Consider the following 14,929-nt stretch of genomic DNA (forward strand, 5'->3'; position numbering starts at 1 on the left):
GAGCTCTAATTTATTTCCATCTTTTCTTATTTCTTACATCAAAAGAGACTGTGGGTTTGAATAACAAACATTCAATCGACTTAGACGTGGGGTGGCAGGCAGCACAGGCATTACCTGTTTACCTTTTATTGCCTTCTTTGAATTGGCTTTTCTGGGAACAAACCCAATAAGACATGCTGTTCCTTCATCTAGTTTTTACTGAGGATATTTATCAGAAGACATCTCCCCTCCATCCCCCATTTCAGCAAGGAGCGGCGACAGGGTGAAGAATTCAGGCTGGAAGTAGGCTTCCACCTAACACCATCATAGGTTATTGCTCTATCAAGTCATGTAGGACTTCATTGCCCTTCAGACTCTAGCTTGGGCTGATAATTGTTTTTGATTCCAGGAGATGCTGCTGCTAACACATTTGTAACCTGTAGGGTAACAGTGTGCTGGGAATGGAATACACACTGTTTCAGCCACTTGGTAACTTTGCAGAGGTCCGCCCCTACCCTCCCCGCCTTGCTGTCTTGCACAGTAATTGGCCTAATAAAAGGCAGAAACAAGAATTTATTACACCTTGGGCGGTACTTAGAACAAACTTTATTCTCAGGAACAGCAGTTATGCCTACTTGCTGCTGTATATTTTGATATTTCCTGTAAATACTTAATCTGAATATATTCAAAGTCAAATTGCTAATCACTCAATTTCCCTGCGACTTTCCTGGTTCCCCAGGTGGCTTCTTATGATACTCCATGTAAACACTGTAATTGGAAAGATACATAGATCAGCATCCCTAGAGTCACATGGTCACATCAATCTGTGAAAATAGCATGACTTAAAAATAAAAGTCTCTTAGTACTCTGCCAACAGGCTTTGGCATAATCTTGGCAATCACTTAGATTTTTTTTTTTTTTTTTGCTGTTATAATTTTTCCCAAGTGGAAATAGTCTCATATTTTGCAGAAGTTGTCCAAGCTAGTGAACATCAATCCATCTTCCTGGGTACTAAATTCGTCAGCTGAGTGTATTCAGTCCACATAGAAATCAGTAAAGTGAATGTGAATCTGCTTGGTGGCTGCTCCTTTCATCTTAAGAAATTGCAATACAAATTCCTGAAATCGTTTATGCAGGAATTTTTATTCTTTAAATCTTCCAGTGTTAAAGCAACAAGAAAACACTTAGACTGTCCTTTGGTGGAATCTTATTACACTTGTTATATATGTAAACTGATATTCTTTGATGCCAGCAAGTTCGTTGCCCTTACAGAGAAACCTCTGCACAATGAAACAAAACAGAACAAAAGAGGACAAAATAAAATGTCAGTCTTTGCTGATTTGAATTAAATACATTAACAGATTGTCTGGTAACACAAGTTGGCAAGAATACAAAAAATCTACATATTACAGTATTTCAAGAAAAATAACTTCATTTGAATACAAAAGGATAGATACACTTTCTTTTTTCCTATAGCCACTCTTGGACAGTGGACGTGTGCTGGCACTGGGATGACTCAGTGCTGCTGAGATATACCGGGGATGACTGGCTTGAGCTTGGAGGGGGCTGTTACACATGTGCATTACTAACATCAGACAAAGAAATCTTTCAACCAACAAGGGTTACAGAGCAACGTTCACTAAAGCACAGGTCAGAAGGGATTCAGGGGCTGAAGCGGGCCAGTATGGCAGCTTGTAACAGACTTCCTTAGACCCACAGTGCACTGCCGGCAAAGAATGCTTCTATTTGGTTGGTCCACACTCAGGGCCAGGGTGGTGCTGGGCAGGGCACACCATGTGAGCATAGCAAACCTTTTTTAGGTTGCTTGATTTGTTGGATTTTTTGTCCTTCCTGTTTGAGGAGCTGTCACAGCCTTTCCAATCCGCGATAAGCTCTGCAGCTGGCAATGTCATTTGCAGTGGTAATATCAACAGCTGCCAACTCCTCTGGAGTCAGAAATTAACAGTCTTGACTTGGGTGTGCTGTCCACGGCTGATAAATATGGCTTAGTTCAGTTAGGCCTTCTTAGTTTGTACACTGTGTTTGAGTGGGGGTGTCTGAGGGTGGTTTCCTATGTTAGTAGCAAATGCTGGGGTTGTGTTTGCGTGGCCCGCGCGGTGGCTGGATGCGCCGCCTAGATCCCCAGGGGGCTGGTTATCCCCAGCAGAGCGGCCAGCAGCAGCAGCAGCAGCAGCAGCAGCAGAGCGGGGGAGCTGCGCGGGAGCGCTCCCTGGCCCGAGTCAGAGCCGCAGCTGCCTGCCTCCTCGCACCTCAGCTTCTCGCACAGGATGCCCGTATATGCGGCCGGGCACAGGCAGCGCACGTTGTTGTGGCATGTCCCTCCATTCTGGCAGTGCAGTAGCTCGTTGTCGCAGACATTCGCTGCAGAACGAGGGAGGGGGGCGCGGGGAGGAGAAGCAGAATCAATTTAAGTTCATCTGGTACATCACGATTTCAGCTTAAAAAAAAAATCTCTATTGATCCTGTGCTCCCCCCTCCCCTCTGCAAACTAAACATGTGACTCCAATTTCCAAACAAATGTAGTTTGCTGCCTTTGTTTTGATCATATTAGTCCTTTCATATAGATTTCTGCTGCAATCTTGGGTATTATCACTGTCCATTTCAGGCTAGCAAATACAAAGTAATGCGATACTCCTGGTTTGGCAGTATCTTCTCTTCATGGAACTGGGACCTGCTGTGACCTCCAGGGTTTTTCAAGGATAGTGCCTGATTTAGGAATGCAGAGCTTTGAAGCCAGATGAGTGGAATTAAAATGCAAAGCAGTATTTCTAAAATGACCAAGAATCTCTAAGGGGTGGGCCGATCTCCCTGCAGGTGATTCCAGCGCTGCATGCAGGAAGGCAGGACCCAGCAGGCAAGCATGGGAGGGGGTGGGGAGCGCGGGGATGGGACGCAGGCAACATGCTCCAGTCAAGGGCCAGGCAGCAGCCAGATCCGAAGAGAGAAAGCCTTTCCCGGGAGGCTCCGTGTGAGGAAGAGCAGTCACATTTGCCCCTAACGGCCTATTAGGATATTTACGGCCTTGTGAATATGGCAAGTCCAGTCAAAGGGTACCTTGATTTTCAGGAATAATAATCAATGCAATGGTGAAACCCTGATTACCAAAATTTCACTGTGTCATCAACTAACAGAATCAGTTTGAATAAATCGAGAAATTCCAGATACTAAAATTCATTAATTCAGGGTCCCTACCATGTAACTTTAATCTCTAATAATTTCTCATGTCTTCAAAAATCTGGTTATTCTCATTAATTCCAGATCTCCTAGTCTTTTAGATAATCAAGGTTTCACTTATTTAGCAGAATGATAAATAGAACTCAGGGAAATTAAATCGAGATCAAAAAGTAAAAGAGCCAAGAACACTTCCCAGCAACATATGCCGCTTAAGCACTTAATATATAGAGTCACTCTGGAATGGAGAGGGGTGCGCAGAGCAGAAAAAGTCGCTTCTTAGAAATTGTAATATTTTTCATTTAAGAAAAATGTCATTGTTAAATTTCTCCAGGAATACCACACAAATTAAACACACACACACACACACACACACACACACGCATTTAACATTACTATCAAGTGTGAAGTATGTTAAAAAATAACCCTCCTCTCCCAAGTAATAATTCAATATAGTATATCGCCTTGTCCATTAATCATGTTCAATAGTCATGTCACCTTCAAAGGAAGCTTCTTCCAGGCAAACACGCTAATGCAAATGAGCTGAGAAAAGATGGTGGCAGATGCTCACAGAGGAAATAACAAAGTGCCCGACACAGGGCTCTGCTTTCCCACCACCTACAACAATTTCTTGGCGGCTTCTAACATCGCTGCATAATGGATGGGTATAATTTTCAAAGGTGCCCATACTTGCTATCTGTAGATGTTAGCAGTGATGATTAAGGCCTACTAAATCCTTCAGGCTCAAAATATTGATATACAAGGTAGTGTTCCAGGGATTCTAATGTTTATGTAAGCTACCTCTCATTGGGTGGCTTAGAAATCATGAATATTATACCCAAATTATAGTATTCTATGAGTCACAGTGAAAAATGTCAAGATCTGTACTCTGAGGCAAAGTCTGCAAGGGTTAAGTGGTTAAACACAGGGTCAAAATGGACAAAAACCCCTCTTTTTTTGGTGGTTGTTAATTTGGAAAAGATACGTAGGTTTTAGGGATTTTGTTTTGCTTACACTTCAGGAAATATCTGTTTAATTGGGGCAACATGGAATAAACAGATCCAAACAACTGTTTTCATTTAAAGTTAAAGATTCTCAGCATTTCTTGTTCCAGGCAGCAGATTGCTGAATGGGATATTTCCTTTCATTTGGGCACTAGACACAGGGAAATATCGTTTCCATCAATATCGATAATTGCTTGCCTTGAATAATTGAGAAGAAATCAATAGTTAATTAAATATCAGTCCCCTTAAGAAAAAAAAAAAAAAAGCTATTATTCTTCTTCTTGGACCTGAATGTAAATCAGTTTTTGAACAGAGGTTTCTCTTTTCAAGAAGTCAGTGATTAAGTTAAAATTCAATACCTTTCCTACATTTAAATAATCTATTAATTGATGTTGATGATCATGAGAAATTAAATATTCAAGGACCAGATATAACCCAGGATTAATAATCTCATCAGTTGGGAAAACATATTTTCTGTAAGAAATAAGCAAAAAAAAAAAATGAAACCTGGAATATACTTCGTTTTTTTTTAGAATTCTCTGTAAGACATTACATTTGGTCCCTCGATTGTGCTATTCAACAAACACAGAACTTTACCACCTGTACAGATCTCTCTGTTGGACTCATGTGCTAGAAACACATCTAAACCTAACTACAAATCTTACCTGCTATTCATAAACTTATGCTCCATCTTCACGTCGTTTTGAACCAAATTTGTGGTGCTTAATTAATAAACTAAGTGGTTAACAAATATCATTGAGCTCTTCTTCAGCATATGAAACTTTGTACTAAACACCATGAAAAAAAAAAAGTAGAAAGCATGGCCTCTGCTCTTATAAAGTTCAAGTCTGGTTGGGAAAATAAAATATATATAAGAAATGATCTAATATTAATCTCATGAAAATATTTTATCATTTCCATTCAGCTCAAACAAACATCTGCTGTGTGCCAGCCACCCTGCTAAACTGTATGGTTGTACTTCTACCCGCCCTAAAGGAACTCACAGCTTTGCAGAAAACAAACAAATGAACATATACAGAAATAATTTTGATGCAATATATTAAAAAAAACTATAAAGGAGGTGCCTGCAAACTGCTAGAGGAACTCAGCTGCTGGTATAAATAATTATTTGGGGAAAGATTAGAGAGAATTATAGAAAGGAGATTGTATTTGATCAACGACATGCATCAGGCAGATGCTGGTAGAAAGAACACCATGGGTGGGCAAATCGTATGAGTAAAGGCAAGGGGACGTGAAAGTACACTGTGCTGGTTATTAGGCCATTTTCTCTCAACACTAAATCCTCCTTTTCCTTCTGATGTTGAGGCTGGAACCCTGCAAACTGTCTCCTGGTTTCCACCAATAGGGTGCACTAGAGGGAACAGAGAAGATAGGAGGGAAGCAGAGAGTTCCATTTTCCTGTTTCTTGGCTCCAGTAATGGCTTTACATCTCAATAGCAGCAGTTGGTCCCAGGGCTCTGATTTTTCAGAACCATTTCCATCTCACCCCTAGAGGTTTCTGCACCAACCTGGCAGCATTCCTTCACCAGAGGTTTGAGTCGCAGCTCCAAGGGGCCCATGCCTAGCCTTTAGGAGGCACTTGCATCAGCAGATACCCCTCCTAAGAGGTATATAGGTTCCACATCTGTGGGGGTCTCTCCTACACACTTTTAGTTTCTAATAACCCCATCCTCTTTCCTATAACTCCTCAGCCCAAAAGTGATAACTGCTCCCTGCTTACGTGGTTACTATCTCTGAGTTACTTCAATGTCCTCTTCTCATGTTGAAATTCTAAAATCCTCCTTAACCATCCCTCTTCATAAAGTCTCTCTGTTGAAATATCTAGTGTGGATTCAGTTTTCTGACTGGACCTTGTGTGAGAGATACATGGAACATGCTAGTGAGTGAGGAATGAGGAAGGAATGGTGTGACCTGGCTCTGGAATGGTGTGATACATGGAACATGCTAGTGAGTGAGGAATGAGGAAGGAATGGTGTGACCTGGCCCTAACCCTAACCCTAGCCCTAACAACACTAAGTAACAACACTGCAGAGTTTAGATACTTGGCAATGAGAAGCTGTCAAAGACCTATGGGCAGGGTGGTGATTTAAAGACGGGGCGGGGTGAGGCTAAACCAGAGAAAGGATAGACTGGAGGCAAGGTGACTACAGATGTCAACAAAATGGACTTGGTCTAGGCTAGAGCAATGGGGAGAAGGAAGAGATGGGAATGGAAGGAGATGTGGGGACAGGTTATTTGAAATAGGTAAGAGACAGTCTGAGATTTTTGGCATTTGGATGCATCATTATGTCATTTATTAAGAAAAGAAGATTGAAGGAAAGGTTTGGTCAGGAAAGAAAACAAACTTTTTTGGACCTGCTGACTTAGAGGGAAATGTAGGCTCTTCTGCAGGGTTCTTGTTATTAGTAGGAAAAACTAGTTAAGAGTTCAGGAGGTAGTTCATCCTGGAGATAAAGATTTAGAGCAGGGGTGATGGTGGTCATTGTTACAAAGAGTAAAGAGAAAGGAACAGAAGACCTCATCCTTCTAGAATATAGAGTAAGTGGAAATGAAACCTGCAGAAAGAACACTGCAGAATATCAGCATTTAAGCCCTAGGAATAGAAAGAAAGACCACAAGTGATGATGAGAATAAAAGATGTCGACAAAATGCAATGATCATATGGGGTTATAAGATAGATCACAGAAGCCTTCCTGCTGTGGCTGGCCGTACCTAGGAATAAACAGGAGGACTGGAAGGGAGTGAGAGGAAGGGCACTTGGAGTTGGGTAAAGGAAATATGCAAAAGAAGCATTGCATGTTCTTGATTGAATCTGACAGAAGGGATTTTAGAATAATTAGAAAAAGGATTGGAGGAATTTGAGGAATTAACATTTAATAGAGGTCTTTGGCTGTCAGTCTAGAGTAGTGGTTTTCAACTGTGATGACTTTTGTCTCCCAGGGGACATGTGACAATGTCTAGAGACGCATTTGGTTGTCACACTTTGGGGGAGGGCATACTACTTGCATCTAGTAGGTAGAGATGCTACCAAATATCCTGTAACGAACAGGGAAGCCCCCCGCCCCCAAAGAATTATCCTTCTTTCCTTTCTTTCTTTCTTTCTTTCTTTCTTGTGTGGTAGTCTTTCTTTCTTTTCTTTCTTCTTTACTTGATTCGTTGCTTTCCTGCTTGAATTCTTCCACTGCTTTCCTGACTTCATTTCCTTCAGTCCGACTGCCTTTACTTACTTCTTTTCTTTCCCATTCTTTCTTTCTTTCTTTCTTTCTTTCGTTCTTTCTTTCTTCTTTCCTTTCTTTCTTTCTTTCTTTCTTTCTTTCTTCCTTCCTTCCTTCCTTTCCCTTCCTTCCTTCCTTTCTTTTTCTTTCTTTCTTTTTTTTTTGTGTCTTTTAGTGCTGCACCTGAGGCATATGGAGGTTCCCAGGCTAGGGGTCGAATTGGAGCTGTAGCTGCCGGCCTACACCATAGACACAGCAACTCAAAATCCAAGCCCCATCTGCAACCTACACTACAGCTCACAGCAACACCAGATCCCCAACCCACTGAGCAACGCCAGGGATCAAATTCGCGTCCCCATGGATGCTAGTCAGGCTTGCTAACTGCTGAGCCACAACGGGAACTCCAAGAATCATTTTTCAATTAATGTTGGTGATAAAATGTTGAAGGCTTGGATCAGGGTATCCGATCACAGCAATGAAGACAGGCAGCTGTCCTTGTGTACACTGGGGAAAAGAGAATGAAGATGTCTTGGTGATTTTTGATCAGAGAGAGTAAGTTTCCAGGTGCAGAACCATAGGAATGAAGGCAGCTATAAGTACTTGGAGCTGAAACATAAGAATAGATTATCTTCCTGGGGGAGTATCCCAGAGGGCTAGGATCTAAGATGGACCCTTTAGTACTGCTCACAATGAAAGAGAACCAACATCATCCTTGTCATGTTCTACCTTGCTCTCATAGAAATAGTAAAATCAAAGCTTAAAGAAACTATCTAGATAAGCTCTAGATGAGGAAACTGAAAACAGTTAAGGGTAGCTCCAAATCTAGAAACCAGGCCTCCCAATTTCCAGATGACTGCTCTTCACATAGAAGAGAACAGTCAAGAGAAATGTAGTGATGTGTTGCACAGTGTGCACTGCATTCTATGCTCCTCAAGACAAAGGAACTCTTTTGTAAATCTTTGGGAAATTTTCATTTGCATTGACAACTGCTCTGTTTTTATACCACACTAGGCAGAGGTCTTTGTTAATAGCATTAAACACTGGATCTTCTAGAGGTCCACCACATTCTGGCAGAGCTCCAAATACAAATCAGCTCATATACAAAATACCAACAATATAAAAAGTCTAGGTTGGGAATGGCAACTATGTTACATATGCTCTCATTTCCTCTTCCTCTAAGTAGAAAACATAGCTACTTAATCATGGCATTCTCTTGCACTAAACTTCAGAACTCCGCTCAACACAAGGTTTTGAGCAACCACCATCAGTTGATAAAACTGGCATGAGGACAAATGCCCATTTAGAAAATCCTGGCATTCTCTCCATTTCATCTTGTGTGTCATTGCAGATTAAAAATCCTACTAGCGATTTCTATCCAACATGAACCTTGCGGTTACCACCTCTTTATTTGGTGCCCTTCTATGTGGATTTGGCTCAAATGCTGACCTTACTTGTTAAGTATTTACATTTCATTCTTTCTTCATGACTACTGGCCATCTAAGAGTATGCTATCTCAGCAAACAGTGAGGGTTCATTTTTAGAGCTCTTATACAACCCTTGACCCCATATTGGACACAAATTGTTATCTGCTAGACACAATTCTTTTGATCATGATTAAACGTAACCCTCAGATATAGGCAAAGCTTATACAACTTTGGTACTAGCTTGACTATATTCTAAAGGATTGTTTTACTATTGATAGAAATAAATTCATTATGCTGTGTCCAATATCACATACAACAACCTATAACCCTGTGAGGTTTCAATATCAAGAATGCTTTCAAATGTAGTGACCAAGATAACTCTGTGGCCCTTGAGATAAGGTTATGGTATCAATGTTAGACCCAGACAGTTATGGGGCCAAAAGATGAAGTGTGGAATCCGGTGGAAAGGCTGAAGTCAGCAAGGTGACCTAACAGCTCTGATGACAGCTTCAGTAAGCAAGCCACCATAGTAGATAAATAAGCTCCCATAGTCCCTACGTATTTATAAAAACACTCAGAATTTTCACAGCAAAAGAACAGGGACAAGCGGCATTTCCTCCTCCCTCTTTCACTTCTTTTTATCTTACTTCTAACTTGGATAATGAGAGTCACAGGGATGTGGATAAGTCATTCGATCCTTTCACTTTTTTGTAGGTTTCTTGATTGTCAAATACTTTTCCTAAACAGAAAACTTGTCAAAATGCGAATTAGAAGACTTGATTCCTTTTCCCTCTGTTAGTCCTTTCTGAAGGGTATGGAAAAGCAGACCTAGAGAAGAAACCCAAAGGCACAAAGAGGGTACCAGCTAGGACTTAGTGTTGCTACTTGTTCTATTCTTTTCTTTTGCAACCCAAAGGGTCACGTATTCCCATTATGGTCATGATGATCCATTACACTACCAAAGGGAAGTTTGCTTTTCTCTGTTTGGGTCTTGTTCAAAGCTATACATTTAGGTTCGCCCTGTCAGTGAGCTGCTATGCTTGAGCAATGCTGGGTCTGTATTTATAGACTTGAAAGTTTCTCTTTTTGGCTTTGTCTCCTGCACTTCAAGGAATCAATGCAATGCGTTACCATGACAGCCTTTCTTGATGGTTGTGTTAATAAAGTGACCTCTACCTTCACCACCAGAAACAAGCCCAGGATTGCTGAGGGAAAGACATTCCAAATTGTTCCCGTCCTTTTCAAAGAAACGTCAAAGAGTGAATAACCTCTGCCAAACAGGCTAATAACAAAGGCATGTGTGCAACATTCAGTTCTGATTTAGGCATTTGAGAGTTTGTGGAGGGAGATGAAGAGCTGTGATTATGACCCATTTATTCAGAATTGGTGGCTGTTTCACTAAGTTGTGAGATGTAAAACTGAACCCACAGGTGAGCTCCTAGGGTATGGAAGAAACTTTATAGACTGCTGTCTAATGGCCTTTTGGGGAATTCTAGGTACACGAACTGCATTTTTCCTATCTTCTCTTTCTCATGTCTGGCCATGGTTGGGGATGTGGTTTAGTGGTTAAAACAACAACAACCACAACAACAACAACACCGATTAAGAGTCATAAAACCCAAGTTCTAGTGCTGCCTAGCCACCGGTTTGCTGTAAGGCCTTGGACATATCACAAAACCCTTAATGATTCATCCATCATCCAACCAGGCAAGGCTAGATGATGGACACATAGTGGGAGCCAGATGGACAATGCTGCTGCTTCTGTGGAGCTTACATTCTCGTGATAATGTTAGGGAAGGAGTTTATCAAACTTATTTCTGAAGTTTCTCTTGAACTTCAGGATTTGCATGAATACTTCTTATGGAAATCCTATCATCTTAAAAGGCAAAGAGTGAGGAATTCCTCCTCTTTTTCATTAAATACGTGATAACGGTTGGACTTCTCCCATGTTATGAGTCCTGATAATGACTGAGGTGGCTGTTTGGCTTGATCAATTTCGGCCATTGGTCTTATCTAGTGCCCCATGGAACACGGATGTTTTTTTCCTCACTAGAGGCATGAAGCAGTATGACAAGAATTAGGGTGGAGAACTTGTGATTCAGGTCTGGTCTTAGTGGTTAATGGGCTGGGTGAACTTGGAGAAATCATTTAACCTCTTGTGCTCCTCTTTCCTCACTTCTAAAGCAAGGATAATAACACCTGTCCTATTCACTGACCTCACAGTTGTGTGAGCCTCAAGATGAATTACGTGGCAGTGCTTTAAAAAACATAAAACACAACCTAAGTATACTTTGTTAATGTTCAATACCTTCCCAAGCTCTCCTAATGCTAGAGGCTCAGGGGGGACGGGTGAGGTGCTTATTTCTATCTCTGCCAGAATAATGAATTCATCACCACCTATCCAATTCAAGGTACTTGAGGTGAAAAAGGAAGCCAACGTCCTCTCTCAAAGACAGCATCTGTATACATCCTCTGTGGGTATGAATCTTGAGACAGCATGGGGTCAAACAAGCAGTTATTGAATATTTGAAATCAACTGCCGTGTACTTGCAAGGTCAGCTCGGACTGGAAGTGCCCGTTTCCTCAAAGATGACTTGCATACTCTCATTCAATGTGCTTTCTCCTGTGCCAATCAGAGTACATAAGGTGTGTTTTCGGAGTAGCATAGGGGACACTGCCCCTTGGCCAAATTTTAGCCTCTTCAACAGTGAGGCAGGAGATAGAGTATCTAGACTCAAACCTGGGGGCCATCAAGTGGAAAAAGCCTTGCATTTCTGCTCTCATCCACACTCTCCTCTATGTCTGTATCCATCTGGGGACAGTGTTGTTGGTGGCAGGATCCTTGTGTGACAGCATCCAGCCTACTTTGTATCAGTGTAATGAGGCCAAAGAACAGAGCTAAAGGGGCTGTAGGGAACAATGTGCTGCCATCAGCTGGCAGTCAGATGTGACTGGGTAATCAAGTAGGGCAGGTTCTGACAACAGAGAGCGGTCCGTCTATTCTTAGTCATCTAATATCAAAGCACCGATTATGGGAGTGACACTTGCTCTTGTCCAAGCAAAGAAAATACTTCAAAACATCCTAAGAAAGCCACATTCATCTGAAGGAGCCTATGCCTGCAGTATGTGGTGACCCGGCTAGCATGAATGAGATAACAGGTGACTCCAATACAGGCGCTAGAAGCACTGCCCAAACACCTCCAAAGTTCTTAGCTGTTGCAACCTGAAAAAAAAAAAAAAAACCTTTGCTGATGTTGAGAAATAATTAATTCACTGAGAATCCCATAAGCCAAAGGCTGGGCACCTTTCCCAAAGCGATCATTAATGATGTATTGAAATCCTATTTAGGTCAACACCTTCAGACACAGACACAGGCAAGGTGCTCATAAAAACAGTGCTGAGAAATCACAGACTTTCTCATCTGGTATCAGAAAATGCACTTGTCTAGTTTAATAAAAAGGTGCGACCTCTACTCTTTTGCCCAAGGTGAAAGACAGTGCTCAGTGGGAGGCACAGTCACACACGATGACAACATACATCAGGGTATAAATCATCGTTTCAAAGTACATGACATCTGTCAGAAGAAAAAGCAGTACAAATATTTATGTAGTGATCCCCATAAGTACAGACAGACACCTCTCTATATACCTTATAGAATTTAAACCTTAGAGAAAGTACCAGGACAGATCATACCAAAATGTGACCAGTGTTCATTGCTAGCTGGTAGGAGTGTAGGTGATTTTTGTGACTTTAGCTTTCGTCTTTATACTTTTTGCTCTTTCCACATTGTCTGGAATAAATATACAGTCCTTTGAAAATATTAAAAATGTTAACAAAAAGAATCGTTACCTTAAAAAGTAAAACTATCTTTTAATGAGATGATAGGGGTACTTTCAATAAATGAATCATGTGACCACATTATGCCATATTTCAGTATTTGTTATTAATATATACATATTTATAGTCAAACTACCAATTATCTTAAATATCAACAAAAATTATCTCATAAAAGGCATGATACCTACACAATCCTATAATCACAGGAGAGAATGAGATACAAGGATTCCTTGCCTTGCAGAAGGCTGCACAGCCTCACAGGTGGATGGAACCAGTAGAGTCCCCTGAGCTAAAGGGATCTGTAGCCCAAGGGCCATCTCACTGTTAACTAGAGCAGACAGATGTAAAGTGAGCAGACATTTTTACATTTGAAAATCAAGCCACGATGATGATTGTAACTGAATTTCCCACTACTCTTCCAGTACAGGGGGTCATAGTCAGACTTAACATAAAGAAAACTTTAGTCTATGGTCCTTGGGTCTGTGGGAGACTCCTATTTGCTGTACTTGTACATGTCTGTACTGTATCTGTGACCTGTTCATTGTGGTTGTGTCATGAATATTCAGCCCTGTTCCTGACACCAAGTAGATGGCCAATAAATATTTATTAAACAAGTAATAAAATTTCTCTTTTGTTCTCTGCCTCTGTCTGAATGGTGAATTCGTATCTATTGCTATTAGACAGGTATCAAGACAGATGGATATATTGCTCATGGGTTGGAAAACAGGAAGTAGCAGGAACTATTCTTTGATGGCCCCATTTAATTTCTGTGGAGTTGGAGGTAGGGCTTCTGCTGAGCCTGAGAGGTAGAATTAAGCTGGAGTTAACTCATACTCTGGAGTTAAGGAAAGGGTGAACTATCTGCTGAGATTGGGAGGAAGCTCACCAGGGACATGTAGAAAAACTGCTGGTCAGTTTTGCCATTCCAGCTCAGCTGAATGAGCAAGAGGACAGTGATCTGTTTTGGGGTATCTTCCTTTGATGATACCATATATCCCTTGGGAAGGGATGGGGGGAGGGGAAGAAGCCAGGGTAGGCAGGTGAGCTAAGAGGTCAGAAGCACTCTCTTCATTTTTCATTAGTTAAAATATATTACTTCTCATTAGAATCTTGGTGTTGTAGGTAATACAAATGTTAAAGAAAAATGACCCTGAAGGAAGTTGGTAGTATGTTTCTTTTAATTGGAAGGGCGCTAGTTAAATTTTGAATGCAGGCTAAAGGAAAATCCAGGGAGCTGTTCTAGTGGGACTGGGATGGAAGTGAGAGAATTTTTTTTAATTAATTTATTTTTTATGGCTGCACAAGCAGCATATGGAGGTTCCCAGGCTAGGGGTCCAATCAGAGCTGTAGTCGCCGGCCTACACCACAGCCACGGCATCATGAGATCGAGCTGCATCTGTGACCTACACCACAGCTCACAGCAATACTGGACCCTTAACCCATGGAGCGGAGCCAGGGATTGAACCCACAACTTCATGGATACTAGTCGGGTTCGTTAACTGCTGAGCCACGATGGGAACTCTGGAAGTGAGAGACCTTGAAGGCCACAGAGGAAGAGCGAGTATAGGTAGAAGGATTTGATGCTCCCTGAGAATTGTAAGAGGCAATCCACACAGTCCCATTCGGTTTTGAGGATAGATCTGTAAAGCACTTCACATTCTGAGCAGGAAGTAGCGAATACTACAGGCCTTTACGTTCAGCATTAAGAAATTCAAGTATCTGTAGCTGAAAGGAGATAATTGTGTCATTAATTCATACGTGTGGGGTTTTGCTGTGTTGTTGTTGAGACAGAATTTCAATGCCTCCGAGAACTCTGTAAAGCTGAAATATAATTTGAGGTTCCTGTTTGTCGAGCTACAGCCAAATGTCTCCTTAGAGACTTAATTTTTCCTACATATACTTGGCAGGAGTGTTCTAAATACAGTCTAAGCCCTCTTAGGATTTTTAAACAGCAGGGATATTTAAGCATGAAAAATAGCTACTGAAATCACACAGCAGTAACTTTTCTTAATGATTTTTTTTTTTTCCTGGGTATCACTGTAATTCACTCTTGTCTTCCGTGGCCTTGCTGTCACCATAACCACCTCCTGACAATGTCAAACCAAGTCTTGGGAGGTGATTTTATAATGTCAGGATGAAACAGAGCTATTTCTCTGTTAATGCCAATGTCAAGGCAAAATGAATTGGTGTCAATAAATTCAAGGTGAGGAAAACAACATTATGGAATCAAGAGAATGTGCAAAATGATAACTTGAGT

The 14,929-nt window shown here is 41.3% G+C and overlaps 1 protein-coding gene across 4 annotated transcripts in view; it reads right to left on the reverse strand.

Moving 5' to 3' along the window:
• Positions 1-566: 566 nt before the first annotated feature.
• The window catches only part of NTNG1 (netrin G1), a 321,825-nt gene continuing 307,462 nt past the window's right edge, over positions 567-14,929 (reverse strand). For all 4 annotated transcript variants that reach the window (XM_047785162.1, XM_047785161.1, XM_047785158.1 and 1 more), the window contains one exon: positions 567-2,361. In XM_047785162.1, the coding sequence (XP_047641118.1) occupies positions 2,114-2,361 (248 nt within the window). In that variant the 3' untranslated portion in view covers positions 567-2,113. The remainder of the gene's footprint in view (positions 2,362-14,929) is intronic.

Source organism: Phacochoerus africanus, chromosome 6 (assembly GCF_016906955.1).
Source record: "Phacochoerus africanus isolate WHEZ1 chromosome 6, ROS_Pafr_v1, whole genome shotgun sequence".
NCBI lineage: Eukaryota > Metazoa > Chordata > Mammalia > Artiodactyla > Suidae > Phacochoerus > Phacochoerus africanus.